The following is a 22725-nucleotide window of genomic DNA, read 5'->3' as shown; positions in this document are numbered from 1 at the left end:
GTTTGGTGGAGGGGGGATTATGGTGTGGGGTTGTTTTTCAGGAGCTGGGCTTGGCCCCTTAGTTCCAGTGAAAGGAACTCTGAATGCTTCAGCATACCAAGAGATTTTGGACAATTCCATGCTCCCAACTTTGTGGGAACAGTTTGGGGATGGCCCCTTCCTGTTCCAACATGACTGCGCACCAGTGCACAAAGCAAGGTCCATAAAGACATGGATGAGCGAGTTTGGTGTGGAAGAACTTGACTGGCCTGCACAGAGTCCTGACCTCAACCCGATAGAGCACATTTGGGATGAATTAGAGCGAAGACTGCGAGCCAGGCCTTCTCGTCCAACATCAGTGTCTGACCTCACAAATGCGCTTCTGGAAGAATGGTCAAAAATTCCCATAAACACACTCCTAAACCTTGTGGAAAGCCTTCCCAGAAGAGTTGAAGCTGTTATAGCTGCAAAGGGTGGGCCGACGTCATATTAAACCCTATGGATTAAGAATGGGATGTCACTTAAATTCATATGCATCTAAAGGCAGGTGAGCGAATACTTTTGGCAATATAGTGTATCTCGTTTGAAGATCCAAAACAATTTAGTATGAAACACACACAAATAGAAGAAATGCACTTTTTCACAGCACTGTATATATGCAGCCTGAAGTTTGAATGACATTCTGCAGTGCTAATCTGATGACGAAAGTGTTGTCAGGAAATAACTGTATATATAAAATAATTCTCAATTATGCTGCATCTGTTAATGTGATATTTTTATTTATTTATTTTGACCAGTAATTTCAGTTTTTTTCCTCCTTATCTTGCCTATGCTGTTAGTTGAGGGAAGTAATTTAGCATTACTAATACAAGTGCTTATAATTCTTGTCTGTTATTATAAGGCAGTTGGTAAATGAGAGGGACTTCAAAAATATTATGTACCATAAGCAAAGATAAAGGAACATCTCCCAATTCTCTTCGTGTGAAACTTATAACTGTTTTGGACCGTTTACTTGCAGTATATGAAGCAAAGGTCTTGATCAAGATGATCCAGAAGGCAATTAAAATATATTAAAGTTATATACAATATGTCACTTAAAAATTATATGTAACTTAGTAGTTCAGTGAAAATAACCCAAAAACAGATTTATTCATTCAGCCCACAGTACAATCACATTCCACTAGAGGGCTCTATAACAACTCTAGATTAGCCAAACGACACACAAATGATATTCTCACTTCACTGGTGAAGTTGATACAAGTCATTTCACAATTAAGACTAAATTAAGGCATAAACATTTTGGCAAAGACGTCATTTTGCAAGCTTATCCATCATGAATTTTGTCCTTATTGGTTGTTACAGAAACAAGACTCGGCTACACTGGACATGGAGCGTGCCAATAAGGAGATCGATGTGTTGAGGAAGCAGTGTGAGGCTATGTCTCAGGAGCTGAAGGAGGCTGTGCAGGAGGCCGAGGTGGCCAAGTGTCGCAGAGACTGGGCCTTTCAGGAGAGGGACAAGATTGTGGCTGAGAGAGAGAGCATACGGTACCACCTGAGATTGAATTTATAAATCCACAAAAATTCAGGAGTACAGTGACATGCGGTTTTTGGTGCTGATGCGTGAGTGTGTTCTTTATTTCTTAGGACTTTGTGTGACAACCTGCGCAGAGAGAGAGACCGGGCTGTCAGCGATCTGGCTGATGCCCTGCGTAACCTTGATGACATGAGGAAACAGAGGAATGATGCAACCAGGGAACTTAAGGAGCTCAAGTAAACACTTTTTAGTTCTGGTCTCTGACATTGTTTCTGACCATGTCTGACAATAGACCCTTTTCATATATCCGGGTTCGAAATGCACAAGTAAACAATAGCAGGGTCAACTTGAATAGCGGTTAATGGTAGACCACAGCAAAAATATTTTTTTAAGGTGAAGAAAAATATTAAAGGTGAAGAATGTAATTTCTGCGCTATTAGTGGCACCAAACAGAATTACAAAAATAAAGTATGTTTTCAAACAACCTTTGCCAACACCCCTTAGGCTATGTTCACACAGGGAGAAAAAAGCTTTTTTTTATTTTTGGCCAATCTGACTCAAATCCGATTAGGTTTTTGTAGTCTGAACAGGACAAAAATGTGAACAATTAAATTTTTACAAGCCTGATCCAAATATTCGTAGGTGGTTTGGAATCCTATTAAAATCGATTTTTCTTAATGTGTTTCAGTCTGAATGGTCAGATTTCATGTGTTTTATTCCATCGTTGGTTGTGCATTTCCATCAGGTGTTGCGATGAGAAGACGTGTTGCACTATTTTCCAAACGGCATAAATGATGCCTTCACAGGACATTTTGAAGGGAAAACAATAATGATGGCCACGCTGTAGGATCATTACAAGAGAATTTTCATAAAAAATTATTTAAAAGTGAATTCAGAATGACCATTTTATTAAACCTTTTAGCCCTCCGATAGGGATGCACCAAAATTTTGGCCACTGAAAATGTTCGTTTTTCGTTTTTCAGCCGAAAGAGGAAAAAAGCCGAACATCTTGGCTGAAAATCTTAACAAAAACTGTTACTTTAACTGTTACAACAAGCTTAGCATAAAATAGCATAACGCGGCGGTCCCATAGACATTCTATGGGCGGAACAGTCTTTACACGCTAGTTGAGCGTTACACTCTCTCCTATAATAAAGCCACAGAGGTTGTTATCTCAGTAAATAAAAGAATCTCTGACAGCGCTGCCCTGTGAAAATGATGGAGAAAGGACCTCTTAACACTATTTGATGTACAAAACAAGCCCAGATGGGACTTGTAATGTCAGCCTATGTAAGGCACGTTTTAATTACCACAGAAGCACACCAAATCTTAAGTATCACTAAAATGCACACTGGCTGCCAGCCACCACGGCGCGATGAGGTTGAGTGTCTCACACGAATACGGGACACTTGAGCATTTTAAGCGCTTTAATACAGGACGGGGGTCCTCTTCAAAAGTTTCGCTGTCTGACCCTTTTATGCTTCAATATGGGACAAAAAGCTTTCAATATTGAATGTTTCGCTACCCGCTAAAATAATAGGCGTGTCCCGTTTGGGATAAAATACGGGACGTCTGGCAAAAACAGGAGAGTTGTAAACCCTAGCAGCAATAAACATTGCATATGCCACCTCTCCCGTTTTTAAGCCATTTTCTGTGAAGAATGTGTTAATATTTGGATTCCCTCATAAAAAACATTAATTGATAAACACTCACGAATGGTGAACATTCTCAAGTTTGCATCATTACTATGATAACTAATGTAAACGTGCTAGCAAAAGCGACTGCAGTCTCAACTGCAAAAAAGTCTGATCTGTCCACATATAACCTGCAGTTTGAACAGTCAGTCTAAAGAATCAGATTTGAGAAGAAATCAGATTTTTCCTGCAGTGTGAACAAAGTCTTAGACTCATTACGCCCTTTTGCACTCTCTGATTCCCTATGAACAAATAGGCCATACTAAATAAAAGGTGATAAATGTTTAACGTTGTAATAAACAAGAACACTATAACATATACACACTGGACAGAAAACTTGGCAGAGGAATCGGGTCGTCCGATAACATCGCCGGTTTAAATGGCTGCTGGGTGTGCGGGGAATACAGCACATGAGGTAGGATGGTTCTTCTGGTAACTAGTAAGCATAACGATACATATTCTGATTGTTTTACGAATTAATCTGGAGCTCGACAGTAATGAAGTAACTTGTGTGGCAATACATTGAGTGTAGATTACCTCTTGAGAAGGAACTCGGCAAGTTTGGCGTCCCCGAAGTTGTCCACCTTTTAAATGCAATGCCAATGTTCACTCTGGTTTTACTCCATTCTGTCTCCTGTCTTTTAGCAAGTCTTCGAATTTTGGCGAAGCTAAATTTCTTTTCCTCTGTACATGTCTGCCATTGATGTTCATATTCCCCCAGCTGAACAAGTAGCCATGCCCCAAACGCACACTATAGGTTGAGCTAGAAAGGGATGGGTGGAGCTGAGCAGGCCGCTAAAAATATAAACCTCAGTGTTTTGATAGTGCCTGGGAGGCTCAATGTTTATACTTTTGGGGGAGGTAAACCCTAGAATGGCATTCAGCACATGTTTTCTGTGCTCTAAAATTAACATACGGCACTTATATTGAACCGATTGGTTCCCGCAGTTATGATTGCTGTGTAAATACAGCATGAAATGCCTCTTTTGACAGTATAAATGCTGCTTCAGATGCTTTGTGGAGCAATAAAGACTCTATGCTTATATTAACTTATGACAAATGATTTGCTGTTTTGGTTGAACCAATCTTGGTCCCAGTTCTGACCCGCGAATGGTTCAATCCTATTTCTTCTCGATGCAAATTCCTACTTCAGATGCCTCCTAGTGGATAGTTGATTGTCATTAAACCTCTAGAGTACCCCCACCCTCTTGCAGCAGACTTTTCTAAAGTTTTTTTATGTCACTGATGCCCTCCAGGCTTTCCTCTCTCTGAGTCTATGAATCCTAGTGACTGTTTGCCAGTATTCTCCAAACACATGATCCTGTTTTGTTACCTAACCATTTTAAAGGTGTGACATTCATGCTACTTTTATACTTTTATAGCACAGGTGTTACAGATTACACTAACTGTGCCAAAGGATACCCTGATGCCAAGCCGTATTATCCAGAAGGCTTGTAAGCTAGACATTTTCCCAGTCTTGCATCATCGGCTCCGTGAGACAAATGGCACTTTTCCAATGCACGTTACGGTTCGACTCGACTCTGCTCGGATTACTTTTCTGAGCTTGCTTTTCCACTGCAGTTTAGTGCCGCCTCAACGTGGGTGGGATTATAGGCTGATCATCATAGTTGCGCTGCCTCTACTGCCGTGACATCATCTTAAATGCGACACAAACATTACTGACCATAAACAACAACACGACCGCTAGCTGTTAGCTACTAGCTCATTGTGCTGCATAAAGCAGTTGTTGCATGGTGATTTTACACAAGTGTAACAGTTAAATTGGCCTGGTTGTTTTAGAAGCAAGCTTTCCAGTAGCTGGTCAACTAAATAAAGTGAAGCTTTCAAGCAGAATATTGAGTTAACGTAACAAAACGTACCAACCTCCATCGTGGACTCCAACAACGCCGTGGCCGAGTCCAGGGCACTCTCCCTCCCATTGCTCACCAGTCTATTGCCATAGATTAGCGTCCATTTGGTAGAACCACTTCCACTTTCTTCTGTTTGAACCACTCCAGCTGTTGTGGTCCTTGATGGTTCTGTAGTCACTTTTACGTTTTTTTTTTTTTACTTTTCCCTACACTGTTGGTAGGTCTGGTGGTAGCCGTGTGCAGCCAACAGCTGAGACATTTCCTGAAAGACTTTTTCTTCAGTTATCTTCGTTTTGTTCGTTGCTAACGAGAGGAACGACTGCACCTCGTTTATTGACCACGGTGTGGTTTTGCGCACAGCCATTTCTTTTTACAATTCGAAAGTCACATGAACAAATTATATTGCTGTCACTGTTGCTAACTTTAAAACTAGCGGGTTGATGTCCCGTGTCACAAATCCAGTGATGCTGGTAGTGACGATTCTCTCTGACCAATCAGTGATCTGCAGGGTTTTGACGTCACATTTAGTATCGGCACGTCTCGCTTGGAACCTCAACCGAGGTGGTATCAGGTACCAGGTACTATCCACAGTGGAAAACCCCCAAAAAGCGAGCAGAGTTGAGTCGAGTTGAGCTGAGCTGTACCGTGCAGTGGAAAAGCCCCAAAAGAGAGATGGTCTTCATAAAAGCTTTTGATATTCTTTTTTAAATTTTTTTTGGAATGCCCAATTCCCAATGCACTCTAAGTCCTCATGGTGGCGTAGTGACTCACCTCAATCCGGGTGGCGGAGGATGAATCTCAGTTGCCTCCGCGTCTGAGACCGTCAATCCGCACATCTTATCATGTGGCTTGTTGAGTGTGTTACCGCGGAGACATAGTGCACGTGGAGGCTTCACGCTATTCTCCGTGGCATCCACGCACAACTCACCACACGCCCCACCGAGAGCGAGAACCACATTATAGCGACCATGAGGAGGTTAACCCAATGTGACTCAACCCAACATGACTCTACCCACCCTAGCAACCGGCCCAATTGGTTGCTTAGGAAGCCTGACTGGAGTCACTTAGCACGCACTGGATTTGAACTTGCGACTCCAGGTTTGGTAGTCAGCGTCTTTACTTGCTGAGCTACCCAGGTCCCCAGCTTTTGACATTCTTGATGTTTTGTGTTGGTTTTTGTGGGCATGAGATGAATTGGAGAGATAACAGGCTGTCTTGTCTTGTGCTCTCTGTACTGATAAAGGGAGAAGATGGAGAGCCAGTTGGAGGAGGAGGCACGGTTCTGCCCGCTGATGGTTCACAGCTCTCATGATTCTGCTATAGACACAGACTCATTAGAGTGGGAGACGGAGGTGGTGGAGTTTGAGAAGGATCGGGTAAGAGAATCAACCACTTCAGCATGATTTCATATAGATAAATTAGGACAATGTTTATAACATGCCAGCAAGATTTACCAAGTAGGACATGGACCTGGATGAGCATTATATTTAGTCTTGCAACAATATTTCTATCAAGCAGTCAAATTTTAGGGTTAGGCCCGAATATACATTTTTGTAGTTATTTTTGCTCTGAAACATTTGAGCAGCTAGATATAGTTCTTGTAGTGTAAAACTCGCTCGCAAGCCAATGTAATGTTTGATGTGTATGTTTTCTTTAAATACAGGTGCATCTCAATAAATTAGAATGTCGTGGAAAAGTTCATTTATTTCAGTAATTCAACTCAAATTGTGAAACTTGTGTATTAAAGAAATTCAATGCACACAGACTGAAGTAGTTTAAGTCTTTGGTTCTTTTAATTGTGAGGATTTTGGCTCACATTTAACAAAAACCCACCAATTCACTATCTCAAAAAATTAGAATATGGTGACATGCCAATCAGCTAATCAACTCAAAACACCTGCAAAGATTTCCTAAGCCTTCAAAATGGTCTCTCAGTTTGGTTCACTAGGCTACACAGTCATGGGGAAGACTGCTGATCTGACAGTTGTCCAGAAGACAATCATTGACACCCTTCACAAGGACGGTAAGCCACAAACATTCATTGCCAAAGAAGCTGGCTGTTCACAGAGTGCTGTATCCAAGCATGTTAACAGAAAGTTGAGTGGAAGGAAAAAGTGTGGAAGAAAAAGATGCACAACCAACCGAGAGAACCGCAGCCTTATGAGGATTGTCAAGCAAAATCGATTCAAGAATTTGGGTGAACTTCACAAGGAATGGACTGAGGCTGGGGTCAAGGCATCAAGAGCCACCACACACAGACGTGTCAAGGAATTTGGCTACAGTTGTCGTATTCCTCTTGTTAAGCCACTCCTGTACCACAGACAATGTCAGAGGCGTCTTACCTGGGCTAAGGAGAAGAAGAACTGGACTGTTGCCCAGTGGTCCAAAGTCCTCTTTTCAGATGAGAGCAAGTTTTGTATTTCATTTGGAAACCAAGGTCCTAGAGTCTGGAGGAAGGGTGGAGAAGCTCATAGCCCAAGTTGCTTGAAGTCCAGTGTTAAGTTTCCACAGTCTGTGATGATTTGGGGTGCAATGTCATCTGCTGGTGTTGGTCCATTGTGTTTTTTGAAAACCAAAGTCACTGCACCTGTTTACAAAGAAATTTTGGAGCACTTCATGCTTCCTTCTGCTGACCAGCTTTTTAAAGAAGCTGATTTCATTTTCCAGCAGGATTTGGCACCTGCCCACACTGCCAAAAGCACCAAAAGTTGGTTAAATGACCATGGTGTTGGTGTGCTTGACTGGCCAGCAAACTCACCAGACCTGAACCCCATAGAGAATCTATGGGGTATTGTCAAGAGGAAAATGAGAAACAAGAGACCAAAAAATGCAGATGAGCTGAAGGCCACTGTCAAAGAAGCCTGGGCTTCCATACCACCTCGGCAGTGCCACAAACTGATCACCTCCATGCCACGCCAAATTGAGGCAGTAATTAAAGCAAAAGGAGCCCCTACTAAGTATTGAGTACATATACAGTAAATGAACATACTTTCCAGAAGGCCAACAATTCACTAAAAATGTTTTTTTTTATTGGTCTTATGATGTATTCTAATTTTTTGAGATAGTGAATTGGTGGGTTTTTGTTAAATGTGAGCCAAAATCATCACAATTAAAAGAACCAAAGACTTAAACTACTTCAGTCTGTGTGCACTGAATTTATTTAATACACGAGTTTCACAATTTGAGTTGAATTACTGAAATAAATGAACTTTTCCACAACATTCTAATTTATTGAGATGCACCTGTAATTATTTTAAATACATTCATTACATTTGTTCTTATTAGTCTGAATGATTCATTGGCAAATAGGGCTGGCTAGATATGGCTTCCAAAATTATATCTCTATTTTTCAGCCTTTTGACGATATTCAATGTATATCTTGATAATTATGTATTTCTCTGATATGGCAAAAAATTTTGATGATTTTATTTTAAACAGAGGAACCTTCATTTCATCCAAAAAAAGATTGTAGCCAAGTAGATTCAGTATTTTAAAGTCATTAAATAAAAAACTATTTAAAATAATGAAGGCATGTTTCTCACAGTTTTTCAATAAATAAACACAAGGGAGAATGAGATTTAATCATTTACATTGATACACACTTTTCTATTTATATTCCATATACAATGATACATAGTAGCTTAAAAAAAGCATTATTTACCTTCATATATTTTTACAAAAAAAAAAAAATTGTAAATGAACAAGGTTATTTTTTTGACACCAGTCGAGTATTGCATAATACTCAATTATTAATGTGGGACCAAGTCAAGTTTATTATTATTATATAATATTCAATTATTAATTTTTTGAGGATTAGATTTCTGTTACACAAAAGTAATATATATACTGTATAAAGTAATGTATATGTAAAATGCTGTAAATGCTTTTCTGTTATACTGTGCTGTGTTTGTAGATTTGTATAACTTGTAGCGGTTACTATTGTTTGAATTGCACGAATGCTTGAACCTGCAGTACTTTGATTTCACAGAGCACGTGAACTGCTCCAAAAGCGCTAAATCACGAGCTGCGTGTGCACACAGATCAGCGCATCACCAGTTTATTCTGAAGTTTATCTATATTTAAATCGCAGCCTTTTGCAGTTTAATAATCACAAATGACCAAATCACCATTTTGATGTTGTTTTGATTAATTGTGCAGCCCTGAAGGATCGTGAAATTAGTTTACTAATGTTCTTTATGAAAATTAATGGCCAAATAAATAGCACATTAAAATCATCGCGATGTTCACAGTATTGCTTAATTTTATATTGTCAGCAAAATCATTGTGATTAAATTGTGAATATTCTATATATCTCCCAGCCCTAGTAGCAAATGGATCTGAATAAAAGTGATTTTTAAAAATCATTATGCTGTTATCACAAATGAGTGGAAAGATCATGAAAAATTCATGGAAATTAATTAGGCAAAATGTGTGGGAGCCATGTGGTTAGGGATCGGGTTTGGCCTATAATTGTTTTATTGGAATGTTGTTCGAGGACCAACAAAGGATATTGATTCAGGAATTTAGCAAAATCACCAGGTAGTTTCACCTTCAATTTTGTTTCATTTTTCTTTCTTTCTTTTTTTGTTTTGTCTACTTCCATGTCTCAACTTTATCTCCATTGTCTTCCCAACAGGACGACATGGATTTGAAGGCACTGGGGTTTGACATAGCAGAGGGGGTAAATGATCCATATTTACCAGGGGATTGTGGGATATTTGTGACCAGGGTGGACAAAGGAAGTATCGCCGATGGAAGATTGAGGTTAATTCAGATATATTGAACACTTTTTAGATAATGGCCCCTGGAATGGTTACGTGCTCATTTACCAGCTCATTGTTTTGTCCTGACGAGCCATGCCTCTCTCTCAATAGGGTTAATGATTGGCTGCTGAAAATAAATGACGTAGACCTGACTAACAAAGACAGGAAGCAGGTCATCAAAGCCGTACTTAATGAAGGAGGGTTGATCAATATGGTGGTTCGCAGGAGGAAATCTTTAGGAGGAAGACTGGTTACTTCTGTCCACATTAATCTCATCGGACACAAAGGTATCACTTACTTCTCTAACTTTCCATGATGTCTGAACTGGGTGGCACGTCTGGCTCATTTAACCTCTTCATTGGCCAATTTCCCTTGTTTTCTTATTAATGACCGTTAAAGGACTAGATCACCCAGAAATGAAAATTGCGTGGTCATTTACTCACCCTCGTGTCGTTTCAAACCCGTATGACTCTTCTTCTGTGGAACACACAAGGAGATGTTAGGAAGAATGTTAGGGAGCCTCAGGCATCATTCACTTTCATTGCATCATACGAGTTTGGAACGACATGGGGGTAAGTAAATGATGTCAGAATTTTCATTCTTTAATTTGCTTAATCTGCTTTCTTACAGACACTGGTATCACTCTTGAGGGTGGTGTGTTTGTGGCCGCTATCACGCCGGGCAGCCCTGCTACCAGAGAGGGATCCCTTACCATCGGAGACCGCCTTATTGCAGTAAGTCTTTTGGCCGTCATGCCATCCGTTCTCAAATTGAAGCAAGGAAGATCGGTGCTATCAAGTATCTGATTTGCTCTTTATAAAAGTCTGACCTTAGCTCTTGTCACAGTCTCTTAGTTTAAGCAGATTTTTAATCCAGTTCCTTATCTTAAATGCAAGGGGGCTCATTAGATGCACTGCCAGTCAAATCAAGTCTGAATATAAGACAGGTGGTGTGTTAAGGGATGGCTGCCACTGTGGAGATTAGTAACACAGATGTTAATCTGAAGAGCGTGGATCAGGTTTTAGTTCTGCTTGTCAATGCTAGATACTGGGTATTTTGGTATCTGTAACCTTTCTACTCTAATATTGGACACATCAGACAGCTCAATTAGCAGAGCTAGATAGAGCCGTTTCTTATCATTAAAATAACAATTCATCCAGAAATGAAAGTTGGGACCCACTTTATATTAGGTGTCTTTAACTACTATGTACTTAAGCATTGGATACTATGTACTCATTTTGTACATATACACTGTTGCATTGTACTAACCTTTTAAAGTACCTGCATTTAATTACATCTGTAGTTGCGTTGTTAACCTTACCCTTACCCTTACCCTAAACCTAACCCCTACTTCTACACCTACTCCTAAACATAACCGTACCTCATACTCAGTAGCAGCAAATGTGACTCTTGTGAGAATTTTGCAGAACAACATGTAGTTACACAATAAATACATTGTATTGAATGTATTTTAATGTTACTACATAGTAGTTAAAGACACCTAATATAATGTGGGGCTGGAAATTGTAATCATTTACTATATATTCTGTTACACTCATGTATTTCCAAAAGTTGTTTTAAAGACTGACTTCCATGGAACACAAAAGGAGTATTGTTGACGAACAGTACGGACAACTCTTTTCCAAGGAAAGTAAATGAGGATTCAGCTCTAAAATTACATAATGTCATAAAAGTAGTCAATACACCTGGTGCGTTCTCAGCCGCAAAAGCTATGTGTGAAGAACAGGCAGAGATTAGTCATTATTCACTGATAATTTTCCACTTTGTCAATAGGACTACAAATGTTGAATCGAAAGAGGCATGGCCAAACGCCATTGATTCTTGTTTGTCTTGTGGCCTGATGTCAAACATGACGCACGCTGCTGCCATATTTGATCTGAGAGCTACAGCAGAGGGAAAAATTTTCAAGACTTAAATTCCAGTCTGTTCCTCTCACAAAGTGATCGTATGGCTTACAGTGCATGAGTCGTATTGACTAGTTTTATTGTATTTCTGTGGTTCTATTTTCGAGCTTGACTATCCAGTTCCCCATTTACTTTCATTATATGGAAAAGAGCAGGCAATAAAATCTTCAAAATTGTTCCTTTTGTGTTCCACAGAAGAAAGTAAGTCATACGGTACAGGTTAATGGGTGAACTATTCCTTTAAAATGAAAAAATATCAAATAATTTATCAGGACTGGAGATCTTAAAAGTCCGCCGCCTTTTTTTTTTTTTTCACTGTCTTTGTCTCTATTCTAAAGTTTCCAAAGTCATTTCTGGGTTTGAAAATAGAAGGATTGAAAAGTCTTCTGGCACTTTTCTCTGGTGAAGCGCTGACCTAAATTTCTTCCTCTTCAGATAAATGGGATCGCACTGGATAACAAATCTCTGAGTGAATGTGAGGCTCTGCTGAGGGGCGGCCGGGACTCGCTCAGTCTCTCCCTCATGAAGGTGATTGTTCTCTCACTGCAGTCTCGAGTGTGTGCTCTGCTCTCATTACCACATGCCAAGGTGCTGCTATGACATTTATTGCTAGTCGTGTTTGAGGCAGCGGTGTCTGATGTAGAATACCAACTCAGAGGCATTACTGAGGAATTCTGTAAACAGCAAGCTTGGAAAATAGGCTAGTCAATTCATAAAATTCATCACTTCAACTGGAAATCAATAACTTCATTTATGCATGTCGTAAAAACATTAGAAAACGTTCTGTTCACTAACACTAATTTTATATGTTGTAATGAGTTCAAATGAGGCTTTTCTCTTTTAATTTGGCTTTGATAAGTGTTTGCTTCAATTCTTTTGCAGTCTCTGCTGTTTTTAATCACGTTACTGGAGAATTTGCAATGACAGCAGATAAAAATGCTTTGCAGTGTCAGACTTCATTCCTGCTTGCAGAAAATAATACTCTCCATACTATAACTCCAGTCTCATACTTCTGTAAAGTTTGTCTGAGAGAGCTACAGTTACCAAGGGGGTGGAGTTTAAGTGAATGATCAGTTTGTTTATGAATTCAAAATTAAGCCCAAGAGACCTATTAACAATAGTTTATGTACATTTTAATGTTTGTGTTATTGATGCTGGGCCTTCTGAGGATTTTGATAAAATGGAAAGAACAGGGTTCCCACAGTCGTTTACTGCAAAAAAGAAAATCATAGAAATACGTTAGGTTACTTCCATAACCCCGGTTCTCTGATAACAGAAGTGAGGTATCTCACTAAGGGAACGCCTCAGGGGTGACCGATTGAGGAAGCACCAATAGACAACGTCTGTCAGAAAGACATATCAATCGCTGTAGCGATCAGGAAGTCCTGCCTCCCTCGTATATAGATTGCTGCAGCCCGATGCTGTGCTATTCTCAGCATATCTTCACCGTGCTAGTCTGCAGTGAGGGCAGTGAGGTGAGATACCTCACTTCTGTTATCAGAGAACCTGGGTTACGGAAGTAACCTAACGTTCTCTTTCTAACATTCGTTCGGTATCTCACAAAGAGATATAGAGAACTCCTGTATTGCAGATATGCTGAACGAGACAAACGCAACAAATGAAAAAAAAAAAGGCAGTCAAATAATACAAGAAAATTTCTCCCTTGTACGGTACCCTGTGTGTAAGTGCTTAGAGCTGCTCCTACACCAAAAACTGAATGGGCCAGTGACAGCTCTGTCACATCCAGCATGTAGTATTTCACAAATGTGTGCGGAGTTGCCCAACACGCTGCCACGCATATACCTTGAACAGAGATTCCTCTAAATAAAGCCCAGGATGTGGTCATACCCCGAGTGGAGTGGGCTCGCTTACTCGTTTTGCTGTTGTGAGCGCCAATAGTAAAGCGTCTTGAGAGAGAGGAGCTTTAAGTCAACGCACTCTGGTGGTTCAAAAGGGGGGCTGTGAAACCACGTCTAAAACCACTGATAAATCCCAAGATGGGACCAGCGGTTTAGATACCGGTTGTTACCATTGCGCGGCCCTCATAAACTGACATATCTGTGGGTGCTGACCTATCGTTCCCGAGTCAATCCCAAGATGACATGCTGAAAAAGCTGCCAAATAAACCTTTACAGTAGAAAAAGCTCTGCCTTTATCCAACAAACATAGAACATCAGTCACTGAACACAAGAGTGGAATGAACTGTCTATGAGCACACCATTGTTCAAACACTCATTTATGATCATACAAAGAGCGCGTCGAGGCTACCCTTGCACACTGAATCGTCTCGATCACTTTAGGGGGTAACCCGGTGGAATCTAGATTCATCCTCTCACAGGCCAATCCCAGAGGGCGATTCTGGGAGGGGAGGGATGAAATATTTCCCTGCATGCTTGAGAAAGGACGTCCCTGCGCAACGGAAGAGGCCAGGGCTGGTCTTATAGGAGTTAGATTATCTCGGGTAGCCATAGCTTCCTTGGCCAATATGGTGCAATTAGTATCAGTGAATGCCCGTATTCCTTCACCCTCCGTAATGTTGGCACGATGAGGCTCAGCGGAGGTAACGCATACAGTAAAACGTTTGGCCAGGGGGGCAGCCCGACTGTATCTCTGCCACAGCTTATTCACCACCTGGGGATGGAGTGCCCAGTTCCCATATACAGGATTTCCCCTGGACAACAGATCTGCACCCATGTTTATTACCCCGGGACATGGGTCGCACGTAGTGATAGAAAGTGATAGTTGCACCATACTGTCAGTCTCAGGGCCAGCCTTGCTTGTTTATGTATGCTACCACCGTAGTGTTGTCTGTTCTGTCTAACACATGGTTGCCCTGAAGGAAACCTACAAAGTGTTTCAGAGCTAAAAACACTGTTAATAGCTCCAGATAATTTATGTGTTTCTCTATTAGGGATGGAGACCACACACCCCGCACTGTGCCTTTGAACACCGCGCCCCAGCCTGTGAGTGACACGTCTGTCGTCACCACCTTTCTTAGAATAACTGGACCCAACAGGGTCCCCTTTCTGGGGAAAAAAAACTGAGCTTTCCAGTGACGTAGAGCCCACACACATTCCTTGGAAATAATTATTTTGCGGCTGTGTCGCTGTCCAGTACTGCAATTCCCTCATTCTCAACAGCCCCAGGGGAATAACATGCCATCAAACCCAGTAACCTCAGACACGTCCTGAGAGCAATGCATCTCCCTCTTTGAAAAATGGAATTTTTGTCTCGATGCGTTCCTCCGACCAGAATGCACAAAACAGAACTGACTTCAATTTTAGACCTAGTTATTTTATTTCCTGGGCGGGGATCAAACAGCTCTTCACTTGGTTTATTCTGAAACTCAAATTCGTCAGATATAAAATCAGAGTGTCTGTATCCTCTTTTGCCTGGCGCTGTGATGGTGCGCAGAGAAGCAGATCATCCAGATAAGCTGACACTCTTGATGCCCGTATGTCTTAACGGGGTCAAAGCCACCTCCACACATTTGCTGAACACTCGTGGCGCGAGAGACAGTCCGAAAAGGGACTTCAAATACTCGTATGCTGTACCCTGAGCAGGAAATATGTCTATGTGGAAGTATGCGTCCTAGAGATCTACTGTAGTAAACTAGTCTCTGGGACGAATAGAGTGAGACAGCATTCTGAGCGTGAGCATTTTGAACCTGTACTTTCTGAGATGTTTGTTTGGGGTTTGTAAATCCAGAATAGGGTGGAGACAGAAAACCCCCATGGCGAATGGGTCCTTTCTCTAGGTCGCCCACCACTTCTTGCCACCATGGGGGTTGGCAGGACGGTACTTCGCTGCAGCGAAAGACTGCTTTGCTTTTGCCTGATCCAGCTTGTGCAGTGGTGCTGTGTTGCTAGGCTGCTGAGGAGGTGGGGGGCATGGATTACAGTATTCAGAATACCCCTTAGACTGAGGCTAGAAGTTCACTCGAGCCGGCTGGTATGTGTGGGCAGCTGGCTTCCTAGCCTCAAACACCTCTACCTCCTTTTTTCTCAGATCACACTGTTGGTGCATGGCTGTGACTGTTGTGCCGAACAGTGCTTTAGGATCCACGGGGGCGTCCAGGAAGTCTAGATTCTCCTTTTCAGAGAGGCTGGACAAGCTGAGCCATAACGCCCTCTCGCCCACCACTGCTAGACCCATACTCCTGCCGTAGCTCTGAACCAACCCATGTGACGTGCAGAGATTCAGATCTGCGATTAAACAGATCTCCTCCCAAAGTGCTAGGTTAGGAGTACCTGAGTCCAGCTGGTGCCCCATTTCCTCCAGTAACTCTGCTTGCTAGGCTGTAAGGAGGGACGTCACATTTAATGCCGTAACTGCCAGTGCTGATGATTTGTATATTTTCTGAAAAACAGAGGCGAAGTGCTCTCTGGTGTTGTAACTGCGGCCATAACGCCACGTCTTTTACCCTCTTCGTTCTGTAAACTTCACCACAATGTGCCAGTCTACAATCACAGAGCAGTGTCAGACACAATCTCAACAATGCACCCCGACTTTCTCTTTTGATGCGAAATGAATCGTATCAAAACTGAAAATAAGTGCGCTTAGATAAGAGTGAAAATATGTTCGCAAGAATGAAAACTCGCCTTGACGCGGTCGTATACGCTCTCGAGAATGAACGATAACGATGTTGAGCGATAACCCCAATAATGCATCTGATGATTGCAGCTTCCACAAACTTCACAAGAGAGTGAGAATGTCGCAGAATCGGGCTGCAGCGATCTATATACGAGGGAGGCGGGACTCCCTGTTCGCTACAGCGATTGGTCTTTCTTTCTGATGGACGTTGTTTTTTGGTGCTTCCTCAATCGGTCACGCCAGATCGAATGTTAGAAAGAGATCTCTTGTTTTCCAGTAAAAAATATCTAAACATTTTTAAATCAAGAAACATTTTGTGTGTGTAACAAAACTAAATATTTTAAGGCTTATTTTCAGAGAAATAAAATAAAAATAAAATAATTTGCCAGTGGCGTAAGAATCCATTTACACAACAATTATAATTGCATAAATGTTATGAGATTAATGTTTTAAATTATAAAACTATGAATATAGAAATACTAAATGATTGAAAACATGAAATTATACTTATAAATATGAAACAAAGTTATTAAATATATGCTCTATCATTACAACAACAGCGGTTGTTGTGGGACCTGGAAAGAACAACTTGTTATTCATTTATACCAGTCGAGCTGAACCTGTCCATTAACAGTTCTTTCCTCAGAGCACATCGGGGCAGAACATCTTTGAGAGCTTGCGGGAGGCCGAAAAATCCAATGGCAGAATCTACCTGTCAGAGGTCCATTCTCGTAACAGCAGGAACCTCAAACACAACAGCTCTACTCAGACGGACATTTACAGCGGGGAGACTGGCGGAGGAGGGGGCGAGAGAAGAAAAACCAGGTCAGACACAGAGGAGAGCAGTTATTCTGAGAGGAAGATCTTCCCAGTTTCCAACTTGCACCCGAACACCCTCCGACCCGCATCAGAGCTGGGGGCCCGCTACAGCGGCAGTGCCTTTCAAGAGATCTGCTACACCCGTTCAGAGTCGATCGGCCCTGAATGTGTTACCCTGGAGACCACCCTAGAAAGGAAACACAGTGGCAGCACTTGGCCCAAAATAGTGGTGGGTGTCGCCATGACGAATGACAGCCCGGCACAACTGTCCATCTACAGGTCGCCCAAGCAGAGGAAGTCCATCTTTGATGCCGATGCCTTCAAATGGCCTGATACGCCCTCAAATTCGGACTACCTTGCCGGATCACAGCTAGCAGGCCATTCTCCACAGCCTTCCAAAGTAGACTCCACACCCCCAACCCCGCCCACCCGCAGCGACTCTTTCAAGTTCACGCACAAACATCAGGGAAGCTCCGCCTCTGTGTCCACCATCACTGCGATTTCTTTCCCCGATCCCAAGCAGGAAGACCGCAATGGTAACTTGTACTTCACCGAGGCAGGCCGCGAGGGCCAAGTCCTGAGCTCCAGGAAGTCCTGCGAAGAGGATATCGGCCGGATGCGGCCGGAGGAACCTGAGGTGAAGCGTCCGAGGCCCAAATCGGCCCCAGCACTCCGGCGCAGGATGACTCCTCAGACCATCCCTCTCCAGAGTTTCCAGGTGAATTTATAGATCCATTAGGCCTGACATAGCCAGCAGACCTGCCTGTTTTAATTAGACTCTCAGCCTGAAATCAATCTCCCACTGCACCAGGATGAGAAATAGAGGAAGAGAGCATTAGAAATGCTGACGCACACTTACTGATTATAAGAGGTTAGCATAGGGCTTAGACATTTCTAATTATAATAATATATTCAAATATTATTCCTGTGCGCATTAAACTAATTACAAAAGTAAGGGTTAGGAACATGTTGCCTTCAAGTGCACCTGGGAAGCTCTTACATCAGAGTTGGGAATTCGTTATTACTACATATCACACTTTCAAATTGGAAACAAAATTCGGAATAAGCCATAATACACTGTGTAAAAAAAGAAAAATTCTGTTTATACCAGTTAATAAGCATAAATGAATACACCTGCATCACTTTTAGATTACCTATTTATTAATGCATGGTATCTAAAAATAATACATTAATTAATGTGCTCATAACTTGTGATTACGATATTTCCGAGTCCACCTGAAGGCCGCATTAGTTCCAAAATTTTCATGGGATCAGAGCTGGGCTATATTTATAGATTAATTTGATTACTAACTGTCCAATTGGTTGGTTTAATGGTTTGTTTGATGTCATCACTCAAAAATGTCCATGGTACTACATGGTATTACCATTTATTCTAATGTGGTACAACAGTTATAATATATATTTTGGACAAGTACCATGGTATTCTTTGAAGTATCTTGGAGTTCCATTGGAATACCATTGTTCATTGTAATTATTCAATGCCATGGCAAATATATAAGTACCATGGTATCATTGCAAGTGTGTTCTGTAATATCTAAAGAAGTTCTTATTGTAATTTTCGTAGAACTGTCTGCTACATTATCTAATGCTGTGCGTGTGTGTGTGTTTGTCAGAGTTATTCAAATGATGGTGACTGTGTGGAGCAAAGGGAGATGCTGCGATCCTCTCCTAACCGACCTCACAGACACAGTGTGGGTTTCGTGCCTTCAGCGTATAATGGAACCTTGCCTCCCAGTGAGTTACAGCCAACCTTATCAGAGCCCGAGTGGCCCATGCCACATTTGAATTAATCTCTTCAACAACACTCTTCCTACTCCCTCTCTAACTGCATTTACTCTGTGGAGATCTTATTCTGATCAAGGCAGGCTGCAAAATTAATGTTTGACTTAATTTTATGGTGAACTCCATGTAATTGAATTGCTTATTTATGAAAATCATGCAAATATGGTTGAACGAGCTTGTTGATTTACCAGATGAAACCCATTTATAATTTTTAGCTGTGAACGTTCGTGCCGCCGGTAAGAATGAGATTGTCCATTAATCCACCTCTAATGCAATAACATGCAATGTTTACTCTTCTGCCTGCACTTCAGGGTCCCTTTACTCAGTTAGAGAGATTAATAAAGTCCTAAAACATAGACTTGTTGGTGAATGTTTCTACATACTCATCTAGGTGTTAAATAAAGGAACAGAGTTTAACTGTAGTAAATAGATACATAGTGGAAACATAGTGGAACTACTTATAATATCCAAGAACATGGCTCTTATATCAGTTTATGATATGTAGTTCTTAAGTCTTTAAAGCTGAAGTATGTAATTTCTGCAACACTAGCGCCACTGAATGGAATTGCAAAAATAAACAATGTTTTCAAAACAGCTTTCTGAATATGCCCCTTGTCTGTTGTGGTTCAAACCGTCAGATAGTCCCGCTCCCAACAACGTTACTCAACCAATAGTGTGAGTAGGGAGCGGGAGTATCTGACGGTTTGAACAACAGCTGTCTAAGGGACTAAGCAGGTCTTTCAAAACAAGCACAAGAATTTTATAGTGCCACAGAGAGTGTTAACAGCTTTTGAGAAAATTAACCTATGAATGGCTTACTTGTAGTTGTCTCTGCATATTAAGCTGGGATATAAGAAAGTATTTTAACACTGAAAAAGTTACATACTTCAGCTTTAAATTTTGTATTAGGACATGAATGTTGTCTAAATATACATTTTGCTAATGCCATGATCAGTTAATTACTTTGAATTAGGGCTGTCAATTGATTAAATTATTTAATCAAAATTAATCACATATTTTTTCATAGTAATAATTTTATAATTATAATTTATAATTATAATAATAATGAATTATAATTATATTTATTTATCACACATTATACATTTGCACATATACAGTGAAATTCTCATAAACACGTTTCTCAGAAATTCAGTTTAGAGAAAAAAAAAATAGGCCTGTGTGTAATTATGTTCAGCAATTTGTATGGATGACGCTTATAACGTAACTTGTCTCACTTGCTTATATCTGTTTTTTTCAAACTGCATCAAAACATAAGGAAAAGGCAAACACAGAACTCACAGAACCCTAACCCTAACCCTAAGGCCTGCAGTAATTCAATATAACATTTTCAAACCTATGAAGGAAATAATGTCTTAATCATATTTAATTAATCACATGCGTTAATTTGTATGATATTGCTTATGTACAACAGATTTATAAAGTTAATATTGAGTAACTTATGTTTTAGACACAATTTAACCAGCTATTTTTTTTCATTTTTGCTTAACCAATGAAAATAGTTCCAAAAGAAGACAAAGCAGGATCAAATGTTGTGCGTTGCCAAGCTGTGCACAGACTGACAACCCATCTGGAACGTTGCGAACACCTACAAGAATAGTATATACAGTTGAAGTCAGAAGTTTAAAAACACTTAGGTTGAAGTCATTAAAACTCATTTTTAAACCACTCCATACATTTCATAATATCAAACTATAGTTTTGGCAAGACATCTTACTTTGTGCATGACACAAGTAATTTTTCCAACAATTGTTTACAGACAGATTGTTTCACTTTTAATTGACTATATCACAATCCCAGTGGGTCAGAATTTTTAACTGTTAACTGTGCCTTTAAGCAGCTTGGAAAAGCTTGGAAAATTCCAGAAAATTATGTCAAGCCTTCAGACAATTAGCCACTTAGCTTCTGATAGGAGGTGTACTGAATTGGAGGTGTACCTGTGGACGTATTTTAAGGCCTACCTTCAAACTCAGTGCCAGTTTGCTTGACATCATGGGAAAATCAAAAGGAATCAGCCAAGACCTCAGAAAAATAGTGGACCTTCACAAGTCTGGTTCATCCTTGGGAGTCATTTCCAAACGCCTGAAGGTACCATGTTCATCTGTACAAACAATAGTACGCAAGTATAAACACCATGGGACCACGCAGCCATCATATCGCTCAGGAAGGAGACACATTCTGTCTCCTAGAGATGAACGTAGTTTGGAGTGAAAAGTGCAAATCAATCCCAAAACAACAGCAAAGGACCTTGTTGATGCTGGAGGAAACAGGTAGACAAGTATCTATATCCACAGTAAAATGAGTGCTATAAATCAAATCAAATAATCAAATCAAATCACTTTTATTGTCACACAGCCATATACACAAGTGCAATAGTTTGTGAAATTCTTGGGTGCAGTTCCAAGCAACATAGCAGTCATGACAGTGATGAAACATATACCAATTTACAGTCAGATTTACACAACCAAATTTAAATTCTAATATACACATAATTACACACAACACAATATACTAATAATAACATACAATGTCCAGTATACAATACACACAATATAGAATACACATTATACAATAATACAAATAGTATATATAGTATATATAAAATGTATAGTAGGTTGTATTGAACTGTATTGACATTCAGGCTGTCGGTTGATAGTCAGTTGCCAGTGTGTTGTTAAGAGAGAATATAATTTATGACAGTCCAGTGTGAGATAATAAGATTATAAGATTAATAAAGTGCAGTGCTGATGTATATTGATCGTGAGAGATCAAGAGTTCAAAAGTCTGATTGCTTGGGGGAAGTAGCTGTCATGAAGTCGGCTGGTGCGGCTATATCGACATAACCTGAAAGGCTGCTCAGCAAGGAAGAAAAGGAAAAAAAAGCCAGACTACATTTTGCAAGTGCACATGGGGACAAAGATCTTACTTTTTGGAGAAATGTCCTCTGGTCTAATGAAACAAAAATTGAAATGTTTGGCCATTGTTATGTTTGGAGGAAAAAGGGTGAGGCTTGCAAGCCGAAGAACACCATCCCAACCGTGAAGCATTGGGGTAGCAGCATCATGTTGTGGAGGTGCTTTGCTAGGAGTGACTGGTGCACTTCACAAAATAGATGGCATCATGAGAAAGGAAAATTATGTGGATATATTGAAGCAACATCTAAAGATACCAGCCAGGAAATTAAAGCTCGGTCACAAATGGCTCTTCGAAATGGACAATGACCCCAAGCATACCTCCAAAGTTGTGGCAAAATGGCTTAAGCACAACAAAGTCAAGGTATTGGAGTGGCCATCACAAAGCCCTGACCTCAATCCGATAGAAAATTTGTGGGCAGAACTGAAAAAGCATGTGTGAGCAAGGAGGCCTACAAACCTGACTCAGTTCACCAGTTCTGTCTGGAGGAATGGGCCAAACTTCCAGCAGCTTATTGTGAGAAGCTTGTGGAAGGCTACCCAAAACCTTTGACCCAAGTTAAACAATTTAAAGGCAATGCTACCAAATACTAACAAATTGTATGTAAACTTCTGAAATAAAAGCTGAAATAAATCATTCTCTCTACTATTATTCTGACATTTCACATTTTTAAAATAAAGTAGTGATCCTAACTGACCTAAGACAGGGAATGTTTTCTACGATTAAATGTCAGGAATTGTGAAAAACTGAGTTTAAATGTATTTGGCTAAGGTGTGTAAACTTCCAACTTCAACTGTACAAACAGGGAAGT

At 40.6% G+C, this 22725-nt stretch overlaps 1 protein-coding gene across 5 annotated transcripts in view; it reads left to right on the top strand.

The window, feature by feature from the left end:
• The window catches only part of LOC127412086 (disks large homolog 5-like), a 110243-nt gene that overhangs the window by 57399 nt on the left and 30119 nt on the right, over positions 1 to 22725 (top strand). For all 5 annotated transcript variants that reach the window (XM_051648137.1, XM_051648138.1, XM_051648136.1 and 2 more), the window contains 9 exons: positions 1342 to 1526; positions 1626 to 1751; positions 6324 to 6456; positions 9717 to 9844; positions 9955 to 10130; positions 10474 to 10577; positions 12204 to 12296; positions 16996 to 17898; positions 18815 to 18935. In XM_051648137.1, the coding sequence (XP_051504097.1) occupies positions 1342 to 1526; positions 1626 to 1751; positions 6324 to 6456; positions 9717 to 9844; positions 9955 to 10130; positions 10474 to 10577; positions 12204 to 12296; positions 16996 to 17898; positions 18815 to 18935 (1969 nt within the window). The remainder of the gene's footprint in view (positions 1 to 1341; positions 1527 to 1625; positions 1752 to 6323; positions 6457 to 9716; positions 9845 to 9954; positions 10131 to 10473; positions 10578 to 12203; positions 12297 to 16995; positions 17899 to 18814; positions 18936 to 22725) is intronic.

This window comes from Myxocyprinus asiaticus, chromosome 21 (assembly GCF_019703515.2).
Source record: "Myxocyprinus asiaticus isolate MX2 ecotype Aquarium Trade chromosome 21, UBuf_Myxa_2, whole genome shotgun sequence".
Taxonomy (NCBI): domain Eukaryota; kingdom Metazoa; phylum Chordata; class Actinopteri; order Cypriniformes; family Catostomidae; genus Myxocyprinus; species Myxocyprinus asiaticus.
This window is presented reverse-complemented; position numbering and strand designations above follow the sequence as displayed.